Consider the following 22,351-nt stretch of genomic DNA (forward strand, 5'->3'; position numbering starts at 1 on the left):
GCCCTCACTCCTAAAATTTTCTGGGTCCGTCGACGTAAGTATCAAAGTAGTCCCTGTAGTTACCCTCGAGACTCAAAGTAATCCCTGAACTTAAAAATTTGTCGAGATCGTCCCTGAAGTTGATCTCTGGTACTCATAGTGGTCCTTCCGGTAAATTTCGTCCAGCTGGCGCAATTGGAAAGCTGACCTGGCGTCGTCAACGGCTAGCTGACGTGGCACAGTAAACATTTTGGACTCAATTTGGTCCCTAATTTTAGGTTAAAAACCCTAACCCCAATTGACTCTCTTTTCCTTTCTTCTCCATAGCACTCTCTTCAATATTTGAGTCTTGGCAACAACCGTCTACAGGGAACCATCATCAGCAAAATCTGCAAAATCAAGTAGCTGAGTGAGTTGCACATAACTGAGAACAAGCTAATTTCTGGAGAGGTTCCAACTTGCTTTGGTAATCTTACTTCTCTAAGAAAACTTTACTTGAACTCCAACAAACTCAGTAAGGTGCCTTCTTCTCTTTGGAGCCTCAGAGACATTCTTGAGGTGAACTTGTCTGACAATGCTTTAACTCTGTCTCTTCCAATTAAAATTGGAAACTTAAAGGCTGTGACTTTCTTGGATCTATCAAAGAATATGATCTCAGGAAGCATTCCTGGGGCCATTTCTGGATTGTAAAATTTGCAAATTCTCAACTTATCACAAAATAAATTGGTAGGGGGTATTCCTGATTCACTTGGCAGTTTGATAAGTTTGACAGATTTGGACTTATCTCAAAACAACTTGTTTGGCTTGATTCCAAGATCACTGGAGTTACTTCATTATCTTGAATTCATCAATCTTTCTCATAATAGTTTGGAAGGAGAGATTCCGAGTGGTGGACCTTTCAAAAATTTCACTGCTCAATCTTTCATGTTTAATAAAGCACTTTGTGGAAATGTCAGATTACAAGTCCCAACATGCAGTAAAGTAAAGAAGAAAGGGTCAAATGCAAACATATTCTTCATCAAATGCATATTGCCTATAATGGTTTCAATCATTCTGGTTGTTTTCTGTGTGTTTTTTCTCGTCAGGCGTTGAAGAAAGAATGGTGGTGATACTAATGAAGGAACATTATGAGCATTACAAGCAGTCAGAATGATTTCGTACTAAGAACTATCACAGGCAACTAATGGATTTGATGAGAGTAATTTGCTTGGTAGGGGCAGTTTTGGCTGTGTTCAAAGATTGACTTTCAAATGGGATGGTGGTTGCTGTCAAAGTGTTTAACTTGGATTTGGAATTAGGATCAAAGAGCTTTAGTGTAGAATGCTAGCAATGCGCAATCTGCACCATCGAAATCTCATGAAGATCATAGGTTGTTGTTCAAGTATAGATTACAAGCTTTTAGTGATGGAGTTCATGCCTAATGGGAGCCTTGAGAGATGGTTGTATTCTCATAACCATTGTTTGGACTTCTTGCAAAGGCTAAATATAATGATAGATGTGGCATCTGCATTGGAGTATCTGCATCATGGATCTTCACCTATAGTGGTTCATTGTGATGTCAAACCTTGTAATGTCTGATTAGATGAAGACATGGTTGGCCATGTCAGCGACTTTGGCATTGCCAAATTGCTTGGCGAGAGACAATCCAAAGAATATACCAAGATCATGGCTACAGTTGGCTACATTGCACCGGGTAAGTGATGCTACACCAGATTATAATTTCCCTTTTAACTTTGGTCATTTGATTATAACCATATGCTTGATTAGTATGCATATACAATTGAAGATCATAAATCATTCACTGACCTTTTAGTAATAATTTGTAATCAAAGTTGAACTACAATGCTTCTTTAACTTTTTCTGTAGTAATTTTCATTAGTTCAGAAATTCACTTTCTGTTGCGGTGGTGGTATCTAAACATTTTGTTTCCAATTTTAGTGGCTTGTGTGTCACATATACTTGTTCTATAAACAAATATTTTATTTAAAATAACGAGGGTAATTTGAGTTGCAGAGTTTGGATCCAAAGGGATTATCTCTACAAAGGGAGATGTATACAGTTTTGGGATAATGCTGATGGAAACATTCACAAGAAAGAAGCCAACAGATGACTTGTTTGTTGCAGGATTAAGCATGAAAGGTTGGATTAGTGAATCATTGTCACGTGCAATTGATCGAGTTGTGGATTCCAACTTGTTACAAGATGAAGGTCACCACCATGTTGATGACATAATAGCATCTACATCATCTATCTTGAAACTGGCCTTGAATTGTTGTGAGGATTTACCTGAAGAACGAATGAACATGGATGATATTACTGCATCACTGAACAAAGTTAAGGCCAAGTTTCTTAAAGCTAATGACAAGGATGTCGTTCGGTTTTGTAGAAAATGAACCACTTTGTAATATGTTTAAATGTTTAGTACATTCCCTTTCTTTGCTTTTGAATTTTGGCCTCAGTAGAGTCTATATTTTTCTACATTAGGAACATAAGATGCTGCAATAAACATTATCAAAAGAGAGTCAGCAAATATAACTACAGAACATTTACAGTTATTAAGCTATGGGTGATTCAGGATTGATATATAAAGATTAAAGAATATAAAGGATGATCATGGCCATTTGCTAATTGATAATATATCAGTTGTAAGAAACATTCATTGTGTCACTTCAATACCAATTTCTGTAAACTAAGAAAAACAAATCTGCGATGTTGAGCACTGTTGACATTTGACAAACTCAAGTAATCAAAAAAATAAACAAAAAAAGTGATGCCAAAGTATAAAAATTAAAAATAAACAATCAGCATCATGCATATCTACAAAATTTAAAGTAATAGTAGTTCAATATTGATCAATAGAAGTATCATAATATCTCAACTTGCCTTACTCTATAATGCACATGTCGATGATTACAATGACCTGAGACACCATAGTTATCAAAAGTAATAATCTAGAGAGGCACAAAAACCAAAACAGTAAAAACAGGGGGGCTCTAAAAGAGATAACTAGAACAGAAGGTATTAGTCACCCCAAAAGATTGCATATGGTGGCACAAATAAAAGCTTAACTTACATGCCTAAAAATGGCAACAATAATACAGAAGCACAGGCTTACCATATTAATGCAGTGACTGGTTATTTGTGCGATGGAGAAGAAAGGAGAAGAGAGTTGATTGGGGGTTAGGGTTTTTAACCTAAAATTAGGGACTAAATTGAGTCCAAAATGTTTACTAAGCCACGTCAGCTAGCCGTTGCGCTGCTAACGTGTCACCACGACGCCAGGTCAGCTTTTCGGTTGTGCCAGCTGGACGAAATTCATCGGAAGGACCACTATGAGTACCAGAGATCAACTTCAGGGACGATCTCGACAAATTTTTAAGTTCAAGGATTACTTTGAGCCTCGAGGGTAACTTCAGGGACTACTTTGATACTTACCTCGGATCCGTCACTGTATTTACAATTATACTTATAACATGTTCAATTTGTTATACATTTTTCTATTATTCATGTATTTTTATTATTTAATAAATATTTTATGTTGAAAATATTATTTATTTATTTATTTTAACTAACTTATAATTTTATTTTTATTGTTATGTTATCGTTGGCTTTTTAAAATATTGTTAAGACTTGTTATGTCATTGTTGGTTATTTAAAATTTGATGTTAAGACTTATTATATGTATTTAATTTTTTTATTTAAAAAATCGTAAATCCAAACCGATCCAAACCGCTTGTAATCAGATCGGATCGGATTTCGAAAAAAATTCATCTAATCCAAACCGCACCGCACATAAATTAAGCGTTTGGATTAGATGACTTTTTTCCTTAAAATCGAACCAAACTGCATCGCAAACTCCCCTAGTTGCTACTAATTACTAGTATGACATTAAGTTAAAGCTTATGACTCTAATTTCATTGGATGTGTGTGAAATCGAAAAAGTTAATTAAGTTTGTAAAACTTAAATTTTTAACAAGATTGAAATCTTAAAATCCTCGTATCTAATAAAAACTTCATAAAATCAATTGACTCATTTAAAATCGTAATATTGGTAGAGGTGAGTACGGATTGTGGATACTCGATTATACGTTCGAATCCAAACTGAACTAATTAAATTGATTTTGAAATCAATGGATAATCGGGTCCAATCCGAATCAAACAATGATTCTCGACCGTATATTAATTAAATAAAAAATAAAAGTTTAAAATATATATATATGTCTTTTAATATGTTTAGATTTTATTGTCTTTGGATTTTAATGTGTTTAGTTTTTAATGTATTTGGTGTTTAACATGTTTGGATTATTTCTATTAATATTATATGTTTATTGTTCTTACAGAATTTTTAAAATAAAAATTTCGTTTTTTTTATGAATTTTTATTTTATCGGGTATCCAATTATCTGAATCGAATTAATCCATTTTTAATTGGTTTGATTTGGTTCGAGTACGCACAAAAAGAAAATATAAATTCGAACCAAACCAAACTAATTACAATTTAATTAGTTCGGTTCTAATTTCACCTTAAACTCAAACTAATCCAACCCGTACTGATTCTTAAATATGAAAAGATTTTAAGAGTTAAATCGAGATTCTAGTTATGAATGTACCTAATCTTATAAGGTTAGGCCATCCGCTAGAAATTTTTTATAAAATGTATATTTATCTATAGTAATTGGCAGTTCAGCACAATAAAGTTGACACAAGATTTCTGATACTAATTCTCCTTCTCTTTAAAAGCTATTCACTATGTATTTTACTCCCAATAATTTAAAACTAAATTAGATACAAGATTAATAAAATAAGCACACATTGCTCGATAACAGAGACAAACAAGAATTTTAAAAGACTCATTTAACAAATTCACTGGATTCCACACCTTGCATCTGAAGTCTGCAGGAGAAACTTATTCAAAAGAATCTACAATTAAAACTTCTAGGATTGGGTTCATAAGGTTTGGACATGATAAAAAAAAAAGTACATCATGTAATCTGCAAAATAAAACATCTAAAGTTTTGCATAACCAACTAAAAAATATTACTATTAGATATGATTCAAAAGATATATTAGATTTAACCAAAAAGAGACAACTTCATTTGCACTTTTCCAATGTTCTTCTCGGTGTGTCAAGCTGCTCACTTGTGTTTGGCTCCTAATTCTCTTTCTTTGTTTGGATCCTTCGTGATGCTAACCTTTAGCAACATCAAGTTGTTCAAAACATTCATGGTGAACTTGATGGACTGCAAAATAATATAAACAAAAAAAATCTCAACAGATAAAACCCAAAGCTTTAGACAAGAAAAAGATCTAAACTTTGAAACTGACTACAAGACCGGACTATAGGGACTATAGGAAGTAAGACCGTGATTAATGATTCCCTAGTGATTAACGATTCCCTAGGCATTGATAAATTCGAATTCACCATCCATAGACAAAAGTGACCTTTGATTGGAAATTGATGCATAATGCATATTACTCATTACTTTTTCATTAATCAACAATGCAATGAAAACTAACATGAATGGCTTGGTGCAAAGCATAGGAGAATAGTTACATACCTTTTTCCTTCTTCTTATTATTATTGTTATTATCCTCATCCTTAATGTCACTAGGGAGTGGCAAGAGACTCTCTGTATACAGAGCATCGGATGCAAAGAGGTCAACCCATAACCAAGGATTTTTAAAACGTTCCTCTCCTATGAGATTATACATGTAGAGAAAATTATAACCTCTTCCAATAATATCACCATTTTCGACTTTGCAAGGAATTTGATAGAGAGTCCAAGATGAATGCACTTTATATTCTTGCATCACCCATAGGTCAGTGTTCCAGCTATCACGATTGTGATAATAAAAGGCTAAGCCCCCTCTTTTAGTATAATCTCTTCCAATAATATCACCATTACTGGAAAAGCACAATGGCTGAAAGACTTTGCAAGGAACCTGATAGAGAGTCCAAGATGAGTGCACTTTATATTCTTTCATCACCCATATGTGAGTGCTACAGCTATTAAAATCGCGATAATACAAGGCTAGACAGCCTCCTAGTAGGGCTAGACCTGAATAACCGCGTGAAAACATTACTAGTTGTTCCGGGGCAGATATCCTCGAGAAAGTCCTTTCCTTCAGATCAAAGATAAGAATAGCATCCTTGTAAACTTTAGGAGAGAATTGCGCCCAATGAATAGCGTCATTCAAGAACAACCCAAAAGAATTGCGGTCAAAACCAAACAAGGGATTGGGGAGTGCAGCATCAAAATCAATCCATGAATTGGTTCTCAAGGAAAAGCCGTCAAAGTGATCATGGTCATCCATATCCTGCCAAGCTACAACAACTAAGTAATCATCCTGTGATGCATCATAACCAAATCCATAGAGATGGAATTTGGAGGGACGACTAAAGTCCTGGTGCTTACAACGAGAAAGAATATGAGAGTAAGATATTAATTTTTTGGATCCAGTCAGTGGATTCCATACCACAAGAAGACATGGGTGTCGATCAAAGAGAACGAAGCCTCTGCAGGATCCAAGGACCTTAACATCTGCAGATCGTGTCATGTCGAAAGGGGGAGACACCTCTCTTACTTGTAATGTATCATTGCCGTCACTAAATAGTGCATCTAAGTAAACAGAGTAAGCCTTCGGACGTTTTCCTATGGAGATGCATGCGTTGGTTGATGCGGGAGAGCGGTGAAAATGCAATTCCGCAAAGTCAGGATCGGAAATTAGAGAGTGCCAAAGTTTCGAAACGCACTTGAGGCGACCGAGATGTTTAACCCGAACCCTCAGTAAGATTCTCTGAATCAGGTCAAGAGGGAGGATATCGTGAATGCTCTTGCTCTTGTCATTCTGATTCTTCTTCTCCTCCATGCTCGATTGCTCTTTCTGCTCCTCCTTCTTATCCATGCTTGGAAGAGACTAGAGAGCAGCAGTGACCACTGATCAGCGACAATAGCAACAGTGCAACACGGAGCAGCAGCGACACCAATTACTCAGTGATGCGACGCAGAAACAGCAGTAAATGAGAGATTGGGAGAGGTGAATGGAGATGGAGGTGAGGCTGTAAATTGTTAACCGTAAAAGTGAGAAAGATTGAGAGATTAGGGTTAGGTATTTACTATTATGGTTTTCATATTTTTTTAATGTTGGAGAGAAAAAAAAAATTAGTGGTCCACCAATTATTTTTTTAATTTTTCTCTTCAATGAAATAAATGAATAATAAAAAATAATCATTTTTTATTTTCTTTTTTTTTGTATTTTTCCTTCAAATAAATATAACTTAAGTATACAGATGGTTATTCTAATGTTAAGGTTTAGTAAATATTTTGAGATTGAAATATTTTGAGATTGAAGTGTTATTTTATTTTATTGGATCAATTCTAGAATCTATTATTCATATTATTTACAAAAGTTATTATCTATCTAACAAAATTTTTATGTTTATTCATGTTTAGTGGAGTTGGGATGTAGTCTATTGATTATATTGTCTATCTAGCAAAATTTTTTGGTTTATTCATGTTTAGTAGACTTAGGATATAACTTATTGTACATATTGTTCACAATCTCCATTGTCTACCTAGTAAAATTTGTTTAGATATTAATCGGTTTTGTTAAGTTGATTTTTGACTGAAACACAATATAAGCATCCCCATTTATTGTGTCCGCTTTGATTATTAACAATGATCATGATCATAATGCTAGAACTAAGAAGTTTGAAATGTCACGAGGGTTATGCAGTCTATATAGTATTATGGTGTGTGTTGTTTCAAGGCTTGGCACAAGTAACTCGATTATGTCGTTTGGGTGGGTAAAGGTGGCTTCTCATGAGTTTAACAACAATGTGACCTTTCTTTGTAGTTCAAACCAAAACAATAAGTTTTGCTTCACAGCATGCAGGACTGATTTGTGTTCTTACTACATAATGAAAAGGACACGATAGAAATCACGAGGCTTCAGTCCAGATTAATACCCCTTTATGTACCAAAAGAAAAAAAATAAAGAAATCACGAGGCTGTGAAAGCAGCGTTCGTTATGTAACTCTATTGTCAAGTACAATGAACTGGGATCGATGAATTTTGTTTAAACTGTTTTGAAACCGCATAACATTAAGTTAAAGCTGATGTCTCTAATTTCATTGGGATGTACCTAATATTATAAGGATACACATCAGCTAAAAGGTAAAAACTATTTAGGGGGCACTTGTGCATGCTGCTAAACCTAATCATTAACTGAAAGTAGTCATCAATGAGAAAAGTATATTTATATAAAAGTAATCTAAGTGCATGTTGTTCTCCCCAAACGCTATTCTCTATGTATTAAAATTAGATACAAGATTAATAAAATAAGCACACAGTGCTCAATAAAACAAAGACAAATTCATTGGACTCCACAAATGACAAACCTTCCTTCTTAAGTCTGCAGAATAAAAGTAATATCCCAAAAAGAATCTACATTTAAAATTTTTTGGATTAAGTTCACAAGATTTTGACATGATAAAAATTGAAGTTTAATTAACATAAGACATCAAAAAGAATAAATGAAAAAAAAAGTACTTCATCTTTATAGCAAAACAATTCTCATATACTTTGTTTCTGGGTTTGCCGCATTTGCTAGTGGACTTCTAAAAACAACCAGGCTAAAGGTAAGATTAACAGAAAAGTATATTATGTAATCAGCAAAATAAAAATTTGAAGTTGTGTATAACCAACTAAGAAATATTACTACCAGATTTCGTGCAAAAGATATATTGGATTTTAAAAGGAGACTAAACTTCATTTACACTTTTCAAATGTTCTTCTCCCCATGTGTCGAGCTATTCACTTGTATGTTAGCTCCTAATTCTCTTTCTTTGTTTGAATCCTTTGTGATGCTAACTTTTAGCGACATCAAGTTGTTCAAAACATTCTTGGTAAACTTGATGGCCTACAAAAAAGCTCAACTGGTAAGAGTCAAAGCTTTAGACATGAAAACGATCTAAACTTGGAAACCTCTCCACAAGATCGGTCTATAGGAAGCAAGACAGTGATTAATGATTCCCTAAGCATTGATAAATTCAAATTTCATCATCCATAGACAAAAGTCACAGTTGATTGGAACTTGATGCATAACGCATATTACTCATTACTTGTTCATTCATCAGAATGTAATAACTAACAGGAATAGCTTGGGACAAAGCATAGGAGAATAGTTACATACCGTTTTCCTTCCTCTTCTACTTCTTGTTATCCTTATCCTTAATGTCACTAGGGAGTGGCAAGAGACTCTCTGTATACATAGCATGGTTGAACTGATGTTATACACAGAACAACTATATTTAACACGTGGGAGCAGCTCTCCCACATTATATATGAGAAACCTTCTCTTTTCTACTTTATCCCAAAGAAATTGTTCTCCAATAATATCACCATTATTGGATAAGCACAGAGGCCGAAAGTAAAGGCAAGGAATCTGATAGAGAGTCCAAGATGAGTGCACTTTATATTCTTTCATCACCCATATGTCAGTGCTATAGCTATCATCATTGTGATAATACAAGGCTAGGCAGCCTCCCAGTAGGGCGAGATTTGGATAACTACAAGAGCATGGAAGTTGTTCCGGCGCATATATGGTTGAAAAAGCCCTTTCCTTCAGATCAAAGATAAAGATAGCAACACTGTAAGCTTTAACAGGGAAAACCAGCCAATGAATAGCACCATTCAAGAACAACCCACAAGGCTGGTGAGCAAAAATACGCAAGGGTTTGGGGAGTGCAGTATCAAGATAAATCCAGGAATTGGTTCTCAAGGACAAGCAATCGAAGTGATCTTGCCTTTCCCACTGGCTCCAAGCTACAACAACTAAGTAATCATCCCGGGATGCATCATAACCAAATCCATACAGTTGGGGACTGTAGGGAAGCCTAAAGCCATTGTACTCACTACGAGAATCAATATCAGAGTAAGATATTCTTCTGCTGGATCCAGTCAGTGGGTTCCATAGCACTAAAAATTCAGGGTGTCCATGTAAGGGAACAAAGCCTCTGCAGGATCCCAGGACCGCAAGATGAGAAGGTGGTTCCTTTTTGAGAGGGAGACACACCTCTTTTACTTGTGATGATGCATCATTGTCGTCACTAAATAGTGCGTCTAAGTAAACTAAGCATGCCACACTGCCTTTTGGTATGAAGATGAGTGCGTTGGAGGAAGCGGGAGAGTGGTGAAAATGCAGTTCCGCAAAGTGTGGATCGGAAATGAGAGAGTACCAGAGCTTCGAAACGCACCTGAGGGAAGCCAGATGTTTGGCCGGCACTCTCAGTAAGATTATGTGAATCAACTCAACAGGGAGGATGTCGTGAATACTCTTCTGCTCCTGCTTCATCTTCTCCCCCATAATCGATTGCTCTTTTGCTTTGTTCTGTGTACTTCAGCCTCTTCTTATTTGGATTGAAGGTTGTGCTTTTATTAGGGTCAGTTTTGGATTGGCTATTCCAAAAGAAAATACTTATTTGTTTAGAAAAAGTTATCGGGCTTTGATGGTCAGACAATCGTTTTTGGGAATGTCTCCGAACGGATTTTAAAATTGACCCAATAAAATAAAAATATATTTTTATTAAAATAATTATTATACATCTAATAAATTGAATATTTAATATATCTATTATTTATATTATTTAATATTTTTATTATTTATTTATATTTTTTTATTTATTTCATCAAGTTAAAGAGTCTATAACTATATATTCAAATAGGTCCGTAAATAATTTTGCATTGAATATTTTTATCTTTAAACTTTTTTTATTAAATCAAAATCTTTAAATTTTATAAAAATGAGATATATAAATCTTTTTGTTATATTTTTAACAATTTATTTGTCCAAATGAAAATAATAGATTTAATTAAAGTAAAAATTTATATTTTATTTTTGTAAAATTAAAAAATTTTAATGTAATAAAATGTTTTTAAGACATAAAATTTTAATTTTGACCCGATGATCAAAATAAAACAAAATAAAACATTGGAATAAAAATAAGACATTTCAATTTTTAAAGATGAAATTAAAACTTAGTCTAAATGTTAGAAATTAAAATAATATTTTAGTCTAATAGAAAATAAATTTTAGAATTAAAATCAAATAAAAAAAATCCATAAAAGATGTACTACTAAAAAAAATTCAGCATTGCTATTTTATTTTCTAAAATTAAAATAATGATGAGTGTAAATAATTTTGACTGACTAAGAAAATAAAATGTGGATAGAAATTAAAATTTGGAAGAATTTTTTTCTAAAATATCCATTAAAAATAAGTTAAATAATTTATATATTTATACATATAAAAAAATTATTTGTACATTAAAATTAATAATCAAAATCAATCACCAAATATTTGTGTACAAATACATATATTGTTTAATTTATTTTTAATATTTATTCTAACATATTTTATATTAGTGATTAATTTTGATAATTAATTTTAATCTTCACATAATATAATAATCTTTTGTGTGCATATAATATTTTTATTGTATTATCTTTTTGTATGCCGAATTTTCAAATCCTCCAAATGGTAGCTATTAATGAAACGAAAACGTTCCCATTTGAGGATGGAAGATTCTCCGAGTTGCGGATTTGTGGACGTTCATTGCAAGGTTGGCACAATCTAAACAATCTGAAAAGCATAGAATTTCTAGACTTCTCTTCTTTTTACATTTCATCCAGCCAACTCTAACGGGTGGTCAATGAATAATTCATAGAATCTAGTTATATTCAATCTGAGTAGATTTTCAACATAATTGATTCCTATACCATTTTGTCATCATCAACATCAAGTCATAAGCATAAGCAGTGTTTGTTATGTAACTTCATCGCCATGTGTAAAACCCATGTACAGGCTATATATTATTTATAAAATGTATATTTATCTATAGCAATAGATAAATTAGATACAAGATTAATAAATTTAGCATACATTGCTCGTAAAGACTCAAACTGGAATTTTACAAGAGATTCATTTGACAAATTCACTGGACTCCACCACCTTGCATCCCTATTTATAGGAGTACTTATCCTTTTAAAACATGTTCAAGTAAGCCCCTCTGCCACCAATACCGTTGATTACTGGTTTGATATATACTCAAAATAGAACAATTCTCATCTACTCTAAATGTTTTTTTTTCTGGGTTTACCGTCACTTGCTAGTTAACTTCTAAAAACAACCATGCTAAAGGTATATTATGTAACCAGCAAAATAAAACATCTAAAGTTCTGCATAACCAACTAAGAAATATTACTATCAGATTTTATTCAAAAGATATATTGGATTTAAAAAGAGACTAAACTTAATCTGCAATTTTCAAATGGTTTTCTCAACGTGTCAAGCTGTTCACTTGTATTCTTTCTTTGTTTGAATCCTCCTTGATGCTAACCTTTAGCAACATCAAGTTGTTGAAAAAATTCGTGGAGAAATTGATGGCCTGAACAAAAGTTCAACTGGTATCAGTAAAAAAAGATCTAAACTTTGGAAATCTCACCACAAGACCTGTCTATAAGAAGCAACACAGTGATTTAATGATTCCATAAGCAATTGACATTCAAATTTCATCATCCATATACGAAAGTCACGATTGGTTACAACTTGATGCATAATGCATATCACACATTACATTCTCATTAATCACGGGAATAAGTTGGTGCAAAGCATAGGAAAATAGTTACATACCCTTTTCCTCCTCCTTCTCATCTTTATCCTTAATGTCACTAGGGAGCAGCAAGAGACTCTCTGTATACACAGCATCTGCTTCAAGAACGGCACCCGGAAAACATGGATATTTAAAATGTTGGAGCCTCTCTTATCTGAGATTGTATATGAAGAACTCCGAATTATAACGATTTCCAATAAGATCCATAGCACTGGATAAGTACAGAGGCCAAAAGTCAAAGATAGGAATCTGATAGAGAGTCCAAGATGAGTGCACTTTATATTCTTTCATCACCCATATCTCAGTTTTAACTCTATTAAATCCGCGATTATAGAAGGCTAGGCAGCCTCCTAATAGGGCAAGACCTAAATAGATCCTTGAACTCGTTCCCAGTTGCTCTAGGACAGATATCATTGAAAAAGTCCTTTTCTTGAGATCAAAGATAAGAATAGCATCCCTGTAATCGTTAAAAATGGAAGGCACCCAATGAATAGCGCCATTAAAAAACAACCCAGATGAATCCCAGTCACTAAAACCCAAGGGTTTGGGGAGCGCAGCATTAAAATCAATCCATGAATTGGTTCTCAAGGAAAAGCAATCAAAGTGATCTTGGCCATGCTTATCCTGCCACGGTACAACAGCTAAGTAGTCATCCTTTGAAGTATCATAACCAAATCCATACGGATGGTGCCCCAAGGGAAGCCAGTCCTTGTACTTAGAACGAGAAGCAATATGAGAGTAGGATATCAATTTGCTGGATCCAGTCAGTGGGTTCCATACCACAAGAAATCTTTCGTGTTGATGTAAGAGAACAAAGCCTCTGCAGGATCCCAGGACCTCAAAATGAGGTGGTGATTCCAACTTGAAAGGGGGAGACACCTTTCTTACTTGTAATGCATCATTGTTGTCACTAAATAATGCGTCTAAGTCAACAAAGTAAGCCACAGTGCCTTTTTCTACGAAGACGCATGCGTTGGTGGAAGTGGGAGAATGGTGAAAATGCATTTCAGCAAAGTGTGGATCGGAAATGAGAGAGTACCAGAGTTTCGAAACGCACCTGAGGCGAGCGAGATGTTTGGCCGGCACTCTCAGGAAGATTCTGTGAATCAACTCAAGAGGGAGGATGTCATGAATGCTCTTCTTCTTCATGTTCGATTGATCTTTTGGTTTGTTCAGGGTGTGCTTCTGCAACTTCTTCTTATAATCTTATTATCCCTGCTTCGAATGTTGTGCTTTTCCCAATTCATATAGCAATTCACGAAACCTTGGGACTTGAAAATTTTCGTTTGGTATTTGGATTGGCTATTCGAAGAAAATAGTTATTTGTTTTATCTTTTTTAAAAACAAAACAAATAAAAAAAAGTTATTTCATGAATAAACTTAGAGAAAAATCCAAATCAGCCCCTGACAATTACCTCGAAAGACAACGAGGTCCCTGACAAAAAAATCCCAACTCGGGCCCCCTGACAAAAAAAAATCCAACCCAGCTCCTGACAATTACCTCGAAAGTACAACGAGGCCCCTGTGCAAAAAAAAATTAATGTTATTTTTTTGGCACAGGGGCTAATCAGTCCAAAAAAAAATTATCAAGCGCCGGATTGGTTGTATTTTTTTCTTGAGGGTCTCGTTGTCCTTTCGAGATAATTGTCAGGGTCGGATGGGGTATTCACTCATAAACTTATAAACAAAAATTTTTAAATATTAACTATATATAATTTTATTTAGTTAGAGAAAAGAAAGTACTTTATAAATTACATTATAAAAAACGACAAGTTGAAAAATACAGTTTATATCATTTTAATTTTTTGAAAAGCTTTTAAATTATATCCATAATTTTACAAAAATACGATATTCTTTTTACTATTATACATGACTAAAAAAATCTTGTTACAATTGCAAAGTAAACAAAGAAAAAGAAGTTTTAGAATTAGAGTAAAGCTCATAATTCATCATAAATAATAAAAAAAATAAAATTTTAGAAATTTAATAAACAGGTTCCTAGAAAAGGTGTGTTATTAGTGGAATTTTTTTTCCTAAATCAAAATAATGACAAGCGTAAAAATATTTGAGAAGATATAAAAATATAAATACGGAGAAATATTAGAATTTAGAGTAAAAATTAAAATTTGGAGGAAAAATTAGAATTAAACATATATAAATTATAATTATAATTATGTTATATGTGAAAAAAATTAATTATCAAATTAATTATTCATAAATAGTATATATTAAAATGTAAAATATATATTAAAAATAAATTAAATAATTCGTATGTATAAATATAATAATTGATTTAGTAACTAATTTTAGTATGTATGTAAATTTTTATTATAATTATTGATTATAATTATAACTTCTCCAAATGCACATACAAAAGACAAGATGAAATGCAAGATAAACTTTTAAGACATTATTATTATTTGCACTACTTTTATAAGAATGATTAGCTATATAGATTTTTTTAAGTTATTTTTTATTTGGTTTTTTTGAAAAAAAAATAATTTAGTGTTTTTTAATGGCTACTTTTTTTTATATAAGGATAACATGCGAGTTTACGTTGAGTTATGGAGTATTGAGAGATATACACTATTGTGACGGTATTTAATTTTTTGTTTTAGTGGGAAGAAATTAGATTATCCAATTTCATTGCAGAGAGAGAAATACAAATTGGATCTGATTTGTGTGAAGCAGAGTTTTTAGGGTAGAAAAATTTTTTTGAAATTGGAGATGGAGATGGTTGTGGGGTTAGGGAGCAAACAGATAGAAATTTGTGTGTGAGGCTGAAAATGATGATGTTCGGGTAACATTCCAAAGATTATTGAAAGCATCGAAGCTAACCAGAGCCCAGCTGCATGCGTGCCACGTGGAGCCAGTACATAAATCAGACCAGGGTTTTTTATAATATCTGTATTTGGTCTATCCGATTACAGTACCTCCAATCAGACGGTCTGATTTGTCTTGCGCAGTTCTCATACTCTGGTGAAATACCATATACCTCCATTACTCTGTTATACACCAATCCTCTCTCCATATTAAAATTAAAATGTTCTTTTATAATATGTGAAATTAAATTTAAATAGTTATTCACATGTGTTAAATTATTCACATGATTTTGAGGAGATTTTTTTGTAAATTGAGTGGGACTTTGCAGTTAAAATCTAGAGAATAAGGCTGGATATAAACTAGACTACACGAGATAATTGAATCAGAATACATAGCTAATCACTTCTCTTCCTCTTTTTTTATTTTGATATTATACTCTAGGAGACAAAATAAAATAATCCCTTACTTATTCTTTCCAGATTTAACTTCACACAACTTTATCTTTGCATACATTTTTGTTTTGTTAAAACACAAAATAAAAGTATCTTTATACACGAAGTGACTTAGCAGATTCTATAAGATTCACCTAATTTTAATAATTAAAAAAGCAAGTAAAATTAAAATAGACCTAAATTCAGTCTGCTTTTCTAAGCTACTGATATATCACAATGAAGCTAGTTTTCCATGAAGACTATAAGTATCAAGTAATCATCATTTGATGCATCATAACAAATGCCTTGAAGAACCGCATTTTGATTATACCAATAATTCTTTTCTTTAACAACATTATAGTAAGATATTTTTTTGCGGGATTGATCAATGGATTCCATAGAATAATATAATATGCTTCATCGTGGTGTAACAATACAAACCCTCTGCATGATCCAAGAACAAGTGAACGGGAATGCTCATTCTTCTTCCTTGGGTAAGGGAGAGAGGATTCTTCTATTGAGGCGCCAACGGTGGCACCACCATGAAAGAGTGCGTGTAGGTCAACGGACCCAACCAGTTCAAATTTCTTGGTGAAGAAGTTTGAAGGGGCGATGAATATTAAATTCCACAAAGGTTGGATCAGAGATGAGAGAGCGCCATAGCTTAGAAACGAACATGAGAGGAAAGAGATACTTGGCACCCCCTCAGTAAGATTGCTTGGAACAACTCCAGAGGGAGAAGGTCATTGATGCTCTTATGGTTGTTATCCATGCATGAAACAAGCTCTGTTTTGTTCTGCTCGGTTCTTATGTAATTGATGAAGAGTGTCTGGTAATGAAACCCCATAATTTAGTGATATCCTTGGTTATTACTAATTACTAGTATGACATTAAGTTAAAGCCTATCACTCTAATTTCATTGGATGTACCTAATCTTGTAAGGATAGGCCATCCACTAAAAATTATTTATAAAATGATTATTTATCTATGGTAACTGACTACACTTTTTATTTTTAATATTGGTTTAACAATAGTAAATACACAATATTGAATCCCTGGTTGCGCACTCTTAGCACCTTGTAATTCAATAATAAAAACTGAAGTGAATATCAATGAAAGAATACTGTAGTGTGTCGAGAATACATACAAATTGATAATTTTTCAAAGTGTTCACATGTCAAATCTCATTGAAATGTGATATTCTGATTTAGTCAATAGACCAAGTATTAAATTATTTCTACCAACCACAGCATAGAACAAAAGGCAATTAATTATGCTTCCCTTTATAATCATCTAACAGAGGGGTTAGTGCTGAGAAAACAAAAACCAAACTTAACGATACATCAACAAAAGATAACGCAGCAAAAGGAAAACAAATGTACATAGATAAAACATATAAAAAGTAAAAGGAAAATTTTCAACATATATAGCAGCAGGAGATGAAGAAAAAAACAGATCAACCAAGAATGTTACTATCAGACTAAACCAAAAGATATATTGGATTAACAACATGTTAAGCTCCATTTTCAGTTTTCAGACGTTCGAGTTTTTTCCCGTTCATATATAGAAAGAAAATTCTAATCCAAAGAAAATAAAACTAAAGTGTCTTGAAGCTTCTTCCCCCTAAACTTTGAGAACCCCACTCTTTATTTACAACAAAATCACATGCATAAGTTGTTCACTTGTATGTTGGCTCCCGATTCCCTTTCTCTGTTTAACCCCTTTGTGATTTTAATCTTTAGCAACATATTGTTCAAAACATTCACGGAGAACTTCATGGCCTGCAAAAAAGCTCAACTGGTAAAATTCTAAGCTTTAAGACATGAAAAGATCTAAACTTCTAAACATCTCCACAAGACCGGGACTATAGGAAGCAAGACAGTGATTAGTGATTCCCTAAATAGTGATAAATTCAAATCTCACCATCCATAAACAAAAGTCACAGTTGATTAGAATCTGATGCATGGTCTATATTCCTTCCTCTTCCTGTTTTTCATCATGTTCTTATTATCCTCATCCTTAATGTCACTAGGGAGTGGCAAGAGACTCTCTCTATACATAGCATAGGTTGCACTGATGTTAAGCGCAGAACAAAGATATTTAACACGTGGGAGCAGCTCTCCTCCCATGACATGAGAAACTTTTTCTTTTCTATTTTATCCGAAAGAATTATTTCTCCAATAATATCACCATTATTGGATAAGTACAGAGGCAGAAAGAAAAGGCAAGGAATCTGATAGAGAGTCCAAGATGATTGCACTTTATATTCTTTCATCACCCATATGTCAGTGCTGCAGCTATCTAGACAGTCATAATACAAGGCTAGGCATCCCCCTAGTAGGACGATACCTGGATAGGACTCATAGGAGAATGCCGGTTCCGGCTCAGACATGGTTGAAAAAGTCCTTGACTTCATATCAAAGATAAGAATAGCATCCCTGTGATCTTTAATAGGCCAAGGCACCCAATGAATAGCACCATTCAAAAACAACCCAGTAGACGTGTCCTTAAAAACACGCAAGGGTTTGGGGAGTGCAGCATCAAGATGAATCCAGGAATTGGTTCTCAAGGACAAGCAATCCAAGTGATCTTGTCTTCGCCGCTCACACCAAGCTACAACAACTAAGTAATCATCCCGGGATGCATCATAACCAAATCCATACAGACGGGCACTTTTGGGAAGCCTAAAGCCGTTGTACATACGAGAATCAATCCCAGAGTAAGATATTCTTCTGGTGGATCCAGTCAGTGGGTTCCATACCACTAAACATTGAGGGTGACGATGTAAGAGAACAAAGCCTCTACAGGATCCCAGGACCTCAAAATGAGAAGGTGGTTTCGTCTTGAAAGGGGTACACACCTCTTTTACGTGAGATGCATCATTGCCGTCATTAAATACCAGTGCGTCTAAATAAACGAAGTAAGCCACATTGCCGTTTTTTATGCAGAAGAGTGCATTGGTGGAAGCGGGAGAGTGGTGAAAATGCAATTCAGCAAAGTGTGGATCGGAAATGAGAGAGTACCACAGCTTCGAAACAGACCTGAGGGGAAAGAGATGGCTGGCCGGCACTCTCAGAAAGATTCTGCGAATCAACTCAAGAGGGAGGATGTCATGAATGCTCTTCTTCTCCATGCTCGATTGCTCTTTTGGTTTGGTCACTGTGTGCTTCTGCCACTTCTGCTTCTTATATTCTTATAATCTTATTAGGTGAATATTATGATGTCTAAAAGGTGGTACTAAAAAAAATTAAAAATTAATATTTAATTTAAAAAAATAAAATTAAATTATTTTTTAAAATTTAAAATTTATTATAAAAATTAAATTAGGCAAAAATTAAACACCCATTAATATTGATGGCCATCTACTTATTATCCCTGTTTGGAATGTTGTGCTCTTCGCAATTCATATAGTAATTCACGAAACCCCGGGACTTGAAAATTTCCTTGAAACCAGAAGACTGTGGAAGGGAAGGGTCAGTTTTGGATTGGCTATTCGAAAAAAAAAAAGAAAATAGTTCATTGTTTTAATTTTTTTAAAACAAATAAATAAAAAAAGTTATTTCATGAATAAACTTTTCAAAAAAAATTTTAATTATTAAAAATATCTAGTTTTATTTAGTTAGAGAAAAGAAAATACTTTATAAATTAAATACAAAAACGGCAGGTTGAAAATTACAGTTTATATCATTTTAATTTTTGGAAAGCTTTTAAATCATAATCATAATTTTACAAAAATACCATATTCTTTTTACATTATACATGACTGAAAAAATCTTGTTACAATTACAAAGTAAACAAAAGAATAAGAAGTTTTGGAATTAGAGTAAAGTTCATAATTACTCACAATTAATAAGAAAATAAAATTTTAGAATTAAATTTAAAAAAAAAAGTTTCCTAGAAAGATGTGCTACTAGTAGAATTCAGCCTTTGAATTTTTATTTTTCTAAATCAAAATAATGACAAGCATAAAAGACTTCCATTTTAGAAATAAAATTAGGATTAAGAATATATAAATTGTAATATAAGTATGTAATGCATACATAAAAATTAGCTATTTATACAAAATACATGTAAAAATATAAAATATATATTAAAAATAAATTAAACAACTTATATATTATACAAAAATATATAGTGATAAATTTAATAATTGATATTTAATATGCACATAATATTTTTATTTAATTATTAATTATAATAAATTATATTTTTGGTAAAAAAAATTATAAATTTCTTTTACTTCCACTTTCTTTTACTCATACTATTTGAAATTGCTTTGGAAACAAAAGACTATAAGAGAAGGGAAAGGTCAGTTTGTTTTGCATTAACAATTCAAAAATAAAATAAAAAAATTATTTTATATTTTGAATAATTTTTAAAAATAAATATAGAAAGTATTTTTAGATTTATTCAAATAAAAAAAATATTTTTAATTAAATTGTCTAAAATAATAAAGTTAAATTTGACAACTACAAATGATAAAATAATATTTAGGAATGTTAACTTTACACAACAATTTTACTTGTTAGATTTAATATACAGTTAAGGGAATTTAACTAAAGATCTCAATAAAATTAATTCAATAAGCATGTTACATATCAAACTAAATAAACTTTTTTATTCAATATATTTTTCACTCTCACATTCTAATTATTTATTCAATATTTTCTACTTTTATCTTCCACAAAAAAATTAACATCAAAATATTTATGCTATAATAAATTTGTCAAATAAAATAATTCAACAAATAATTTTATAAATTGTAAGCAATTCCTGAATCCTAAACAACATTAGTTTTATTTTCCATTTTATTAAATTATCTTCTGTTCCACTATATTTTGTGTGGAAAAAATCTGCCTTAAGAAGCTTTATTACATTCTTCATAATAAATTTTTGTAGTTTAGCATACAAGGTAACTAAGCATTAATTTTGTGTGATATAGCGTCTGAATTTTTTTTTCTTTTTGGATTTGCCATAATTTGCTTGTAAATACTTAAAAACAATCGTGTTAACAATGAACAAGATTAAAAAGAAAGTGTATATTTTGTCTATATAATTGGTAAAATAAAACATCTTAAATTTTGAATAACTTGATGCTTAAGCTATTATAAATCCCAAAAAGTAATGCCCATTACATCGAACAATATAAAATTGACTTAAATCTTTCTTATAACAGTTAACAGCATAGGAGTAGTTTTTATGATATAAAATTAAAAATAATTCTATAAAAAGGATACCAGGCAGATATGCTTATTCTAACATTACAACATTCTTTACCTAATCTTTAGCTATTAAACAACTAATTTTTTTTTTTGGTGTCTATTAAACAATCAAATAAAAGAAAAATAGGTACAAGTTAAGTAGTTTTTTTGTTATGATACATGGATAGAGCCGCCTAGAGAAACGGGAAAAAAATAGAGATACAAGATTGTTATAGTGTCCACAACATAGTTTAGAAGTGCAAAATTTATAACACAATCTTAAAATTTGCAAAAGCTTATATACCAGGATATGAGTATGTGCATCCATTTAAGATACTCGGGACTCAATCGGGTGTAGACTGTCCAAAAGAGGATCATCCTGGTCCAATCTGCACCCTTCCGAATCTAGAGACTTTAATTGTTGAGCTTGCTTCCCATTATAAACTCCAGCATGGAATATGGAGGCTCAAGAAATTGAGACATCTTGGAAGGATGTTATGTGTGACTAGTAAAACCATTCCACCTGACACATCAGGAAAAGATTATTTGCCGAGTCTCCATACCCTCCAACTTGTCACTCTTGAAGAAGGAGTGACAATGTCCTCCATTGTTAATGGAAGAGAAAATTGGGATTAGAGTGGAATGCCAAAAGTAAGTGTACCGAGCATGAACTATTACAAAGGTTGCATCGCCTTAAAAATCTAGAAAAACTAAAACTAATGGACTTTAAGGAACTGACATTAAAGGCACGTGAATTTCCTTCAAAGATTTGCCAGATAAATATAACGATGCAGTATGATCCTGATGACGTTAACTTTAGCTACAGTTTCTTGAACACTCTAGGGGAACTTACCAGCCTCCGTGTTCTCAAAGTAACCTCACGAGGGATGTTCAGTGAAAGATAATGCAGCAAAAGGAAAAGAAATGTAGATAGATAAAGAATAGGAGATGAAGAACAAAACAGATCATCTAAGAATGTTACTATCAGACTAAACCAAAAGATATATTGGATTAACAAGATGTTAAGCTCCCTTTTCACTTTTCAGACGTAAGAGTTTTATCCCGTTCAATTTTAGAAAGAAAATTCTAATCCAAAGAAAATAAAACTGAAGTTTCTTGAAGCTTCTTCCCGCTCAACTTGAGAACCCTGCTCTTTATTTACAACAAAATCACATGTCTAAGTTGTTCACTTGTATGTTAGCTCCCGATTCCATTTCTCTGTTTGACCCCTTTGTGATTCTAATC

At 32.7% G+C, this 22,351-nt stretch overlaps 4 protein-coding genes and 1 pseudogene across 4 annotated transcripts; 1 reads left to right on the forward strand and 4 right to left on the reverse strand.

Moving 5' to 3' along the window:
* LOC107486205 (probable LRR receptor-like serine/threonine-protein kinase At3g47570) overlaps positions 1-2,437 on the forward strand; it is a 3,958-nt pseudogene extending 1,521 nt beyond the window's left edge.
* A 2,396-nt stretch (positions 2,438-4,833) lies between these two features.
* Positions 4,834-7,083, reverse strand: LOC127739701 (F-box protein CPR1-like). The gene is made up of 2 exons (XM_052261048.1): positions 5,537-7,083; positions 4,834-5,218 (listed from the first exon to the last, which is right to left on the reverse strand). Exons 1-2 carry the CDS (start codon positions 6,882-6,884, stop codon positions 5,166-5,168), a joined length of 1,401 nt encoding a protein of 466 aa, XP_052117008.1. The 5' UTR covers positions 6,885-7,083; the 3' UTR covers positions 4,834-5,165.
* Positions 7,084-8,594: 1,511 nt separating this feature from the next.
* On the reverse strand, positions 8,595-10,406 carry LOC107486494 (F-box protein CPR1-like). Its single transcript, XM_016107042.3, has 2 exons — positions 9,174-10,406; positions 8,595-8,900 (listed from the first exon to the last, which is right to left on the reverse strand). Exons 1-2 carry the CDS (start codon positions 10,344-10,346, stop codon positions 8,763-8,765), a joined length of 1,311 nt encoding a protein of 436 aa, XP_015962528.1. The 5' UTR covers positions 10,347-10,406; the 3' UTR covers positions 8,595-8,762.
* A 1,871-nt stretch (positions 10,407-12,277) lies between these two features.
* Positions 12,278-13,858, reverse strand: LOC110280356 (F-box protein CPR1-like). The gene is made up of 2 exons (XM_021141261.2): positions 12,672-13,858; positions 12,278-12,426 (listed from the first exon to the last, which is right to left on the reverse strand). Exon 1 carries the CDS (start codon positions 13,798-13,800, stop codon positions 12,802-12,804), a length of 999 nt encoding a protein of 332 aa, XP_020996920.1. The 5' UTR covers positions 13,801-13,858; the 3' UTR covers positions 12,278-12,426; positions 12,672-12,801.
* A 4,043-nt stretch (positions 13,859-17,901) lies between these two features.
* On the reverse strand, positions 17,902-19,038 carry LOC107486203 (F-box protein CPR1-like). The gene has a single exon (XM_016106761.3). It carries the CDS (start codon positions 19,036-19,038, stop codon positions 17,902-17,904), a length of 1,137 nt encoding a protein of 378 aa, XP_015962247.1.
* Between the last annotated feature and the right edge of the window lie 3,313 nt (positions 19,039-22,351).

Source organism: Arachis duranensis, chromosome 4, assembly GCF_000817695.3.
Source record: "Arachis duranensis cultivar V14167 chromosome 4, aradu.V14167.gnm2.J7QH, whole genome shotgun sequence".
Taxonomy (NCBI): Eukaryota; Viridiplantae; Streptophyta; class Magnoliopsida; order Fabales; family Fabaceae; genus Arachis; species Arachis duranensis.